Genomic DNA, 3,033 nt, shown 5'->3' on the forward strand with positions numbered 1-3,033 from the left:
TGGGAGTGAGGGGCACCTGCAGAGCTGGGGGGGGGCCAGGGCCGGGGCTGCGGGGCGGGAGTGAGGGGCACCTGCAGAGCTGGAGGGGGCCAGGGCTGTGGGGTGGGAGTGAGGGGCACCGGCAGAGCTCTGGGGGGGCCAGGGCTGGGGGGCGGGAGTGAGGGGCACCGGCAGAGCTGGGGGGGCCAGGGCTGGGGGGCAGGAGTGAGGGGCACCGGCAGAGCTGGGGGGGGGCCAGGGCCGGGAGTGAGGGGCACCAGCAGAGCTGGGGGGGGAGGGGTGACAGGCGGTGGATCACTTCAAGCATCCGTGGAATCTGAGCAGGCCAAATTCCTGGCCCCCCCTTTGCACATGGAGGGCGGGGGAGGGGGGATGAGCCGGGCAGCAGAGCCAGGAACCCCCCCCCCCCCGCATCTTGTCCCAGGACTCGCCTCCCTCCCCACGCCTCCCCTGCTGCCCCCGGACGGGGGGGGCAGGACGAGATAAGGGGCGGGGCCCGGGCCGCCCGCGGGCGCTATAAGGCGCAGCGCGCAGGGGCCGCGCAGGGAGCCCCTCGGGCAGCCGGACCCCCCGCCCCGGCCATGTCCGGCTCCCCGGCGGCGAGCGGGCGGCAGGATCCTGGCGGGGCGGAGCGGAGCAGCCCGGTGCCGCCGCCCCCGTACGGCGCGGGGGGCCCGGGCCCGGGCCCGGGGCCGCCCCTGGAGCTGCGCGGGGCGCTGGACTGTCTGGCCTGCGCCGTCCTGCTGAGCGCGCACAACCTGCTGGCCGCGGCGCTCTGCGCCCTGCTCTGCGCGCTGCTCTGCGCGGCCGCGCTGCTGCCCGCGGGCACCGCGCTGGGGCTCGGTTTCCTCTGCCACTCCAAGGTGAGCCCCCCGGCCCTCTGACCCCCCCCGGGGCTTCCTCTGCCACTCCAAGGTGGGCCCCCCCCGAGGCTTCCTCTGCCACTCCAAGGTGGGCCCCCCTGGCCCTCTGACCCCCCCCGGGGCTTCCTCTGCCACTCCAAGGTGAACCCCCCCGGACACCCCCTCTGACCCCCCCCAGAGACACCCCTGGGGCTTCCTCTGCCACTCCAAGGTGAGCCCTCCCAGCCCTCTGACCCCCGCGAGACACCCCAGGGCTTCCTCTGCCACTCCAAGGTGATCCCCCCCGGACACCCGCCCCTCTGACCCCCCCCCAGAGCCCTGCTCCCCTCTAATCCCCCCCGGATCCCCCCCTCGCCTCCCCCGAGACACCCCGGGGCTTCCTCTGCCACTCCAAGGTGACCCCCCCCGCCCCTCTGACCCCCCGGGTCTTCTTCTGCCACTCCAAGGTGATCCCCCCCGGACCCTCACCCCTCTGACCCCCCCAGAGACCCGCTCCCCTCTGACCCCCCGGATCTCCCCCCCGACCCCTCCAGAGACACCCCTGGGGCTTCCTCTGCCACTCCAAGGTGAGCCCCCCCCTCGGGGCCCCCCTTCCCCTCTGAAGCTGCGCAGAACAGAGCTGGCAGGGGGCTGCAGGTCGGGAGTGAGGGGCACCGGCAGGGCTGGGGGAGGGGCGATATCTCTGCCCTTGGATTCCTGGGGGGGTTGGACCCCCCCACCCCATGGAGCTGCGGGATGCTCTGGGTGGTCCCAGCCCAGCAGGGATGTTAAATTCCCAGCAGCCCCAGGAATGGGGCGGGCAGGCGGGTTGAGACAAGCAACATGAACCCAGGAGTCCTGGCTCCCAGCCCCCCACTGCCAGAGCCAGGGAGAGAACCCAGGAGTCCTGCCATTCCCCTCCCCCACCCCGCCTGACAGCTGACGAAGTGCAGACCTGGGGGGTCTGGCTGTGGCCGATAACCCCATGGGGCCGGGGCAGCCCATCCTGGCGCTTCCTGGCGCCACCCCTGCCCCCCCCATCACTCCTGACAAATGCGGGGGGGGGGGGGGTGTTGTCCATTCAGGCACTTGGTGAGGGGAGCTTAGATGGTGTGACTGGGGGTGTTTGCACGTTGGCCCCCGTCCTTGCACGCCCTTTACACACCTGAGGGGGGTGCCCCCAGGCTTCGGGCTCGGCTGTGGCGTGCGAGCCCCTTTGCAGGGTGTGCGCAGGCGGGCCCCTGCCTGGTGTGCAGCCTGTGCCCATGAGTGTGCAAGCCGGCGCCACTCTTTGCACACGCATGTGTATGTATGGGCCCGCTGTGAAGCGTGCAAGGGCCGGCACCGGCCCCGTTCACACGCCTGTCGCACGCGTGCTGACCCTCTCCCCTCCCCCCCCGCAGTTCCTGCACGCCCGCGTGGCCCCGTGCGAGGCCCATCTTCACGACGCCGGTGCCACGGCCCTGCTGGTGCTCGGCTTCACCCTGCTGCTGCCGCTCCTGGTGCTGGGCCTGGCGGCCTTCGTCCGGCTGGCACGGCACCTGCAGCTGGGCTTCTGCCTCCTGCCCTACAGCCTGGCCGTCTACCGCAACCTGCCCGCCGGGCACTACCACCAGGCCGCCTGGTGCTGCCCCCGCGCCCGCCCGCCCGCCCCGGGGGACAAGGTCTGGGTGTGAGGGGGGCCCGGGGCGCCCCTGCCGGCCCCCCCATGGCCGCTCCCCACAGCGAACGAGGAGCACCCCGTGAGACGCAGCCTGGGGGGCCCCCCATGGTGCCGACACCCCAAAGAGACTGGGGAGAGGGGAATCGCCGCTGGTTTGGGGTGAGCTGTTGGGGCAATCTAGGGAGGGCTGTGGGGGGGGGACCCCCTCTGGATTGAGGGGCTGTAGTTAGGGGCAGGCGGGTCTGAGCTGGATGGGGTAGGGAGCTCTGGGCCTTGGGGGGCTGAGGGGCAGGCTAGGGTGGGGCTGGGGGTGCCTTCAAAGGAAGCAGAGGTGTGTGGGGGGGTCATTTTATTATCAATAAAAGTCCTTTTCTATCAAGCACATTGATTCCTTTTTCTCGCACCCCCGCTCAACATTTGTGTGTCACTCAGGGGTGGGGGAGGCCCACCCCGGCGTAGACTGACGTGCTAAGGGAAGGGCTGGGGGCCTCCCCCACATCTGCTGTGGGTTCCCATTCTGCCCCGCCA

At 71.7% G+C, this 3,033-nt stretch overlaps 1 protein-coding gene across 1 annotated transcript; it reads left to right on the forward strand.

Moving 5' to 3' along the window:
* Positions 1–581: 581 nt before the first annotated feature.
* On the forward strand, positions 582–2,685 carry TMEM88 (transmembrane protein 88). Its single transcript, XM_074941101.1, has 2 exons — positions 582–863; positions 2,246–2,685. The coding sequence occupies exons 1-2, from the start codon at positions 582–584 to the stop codon at positions 2,516–2,518; spliced, it is 555 nt and encodes a 184-aa protein (XP_074797202.1). The 3' UTR covers positions 2,519–2,685.
* Positions 2,686–3,033: the final 348 nt, after the last annotated feature.

The sequence above is a fragment of the Natator depressus genome, chromosome 28 (assembly GCF_965152275.1).
Source record: "Natator depressus isolate rNatDep1 chromosome 28, rNatDep2.hap1, whole genome shotgun sequence".
NCBI classification, from domain to species: domain Eukaryota; kingdom Metazoa; phylum Chordata; order Testudines; family Cheloniidae; genus Natator; species Natator depressus.

Excerpts from the sequence above, each read along its gene's own strand:
- TMEM88 (XM_074941101.1), top strand. The coding sequence starts at position 582 with ATGTCCGGCTCCCCGGCGGCGAGCGGGCGGCAGGATCCTGGCGGGGCG. Across the intron at positions 864-2,245 it reads GTTTCCTCTGCCACTCCAAG|TTCCTGCACGCCCGCGTGGC; the intron begins GTGAGCCCCCCG and ends CCCCCCCCGCAG.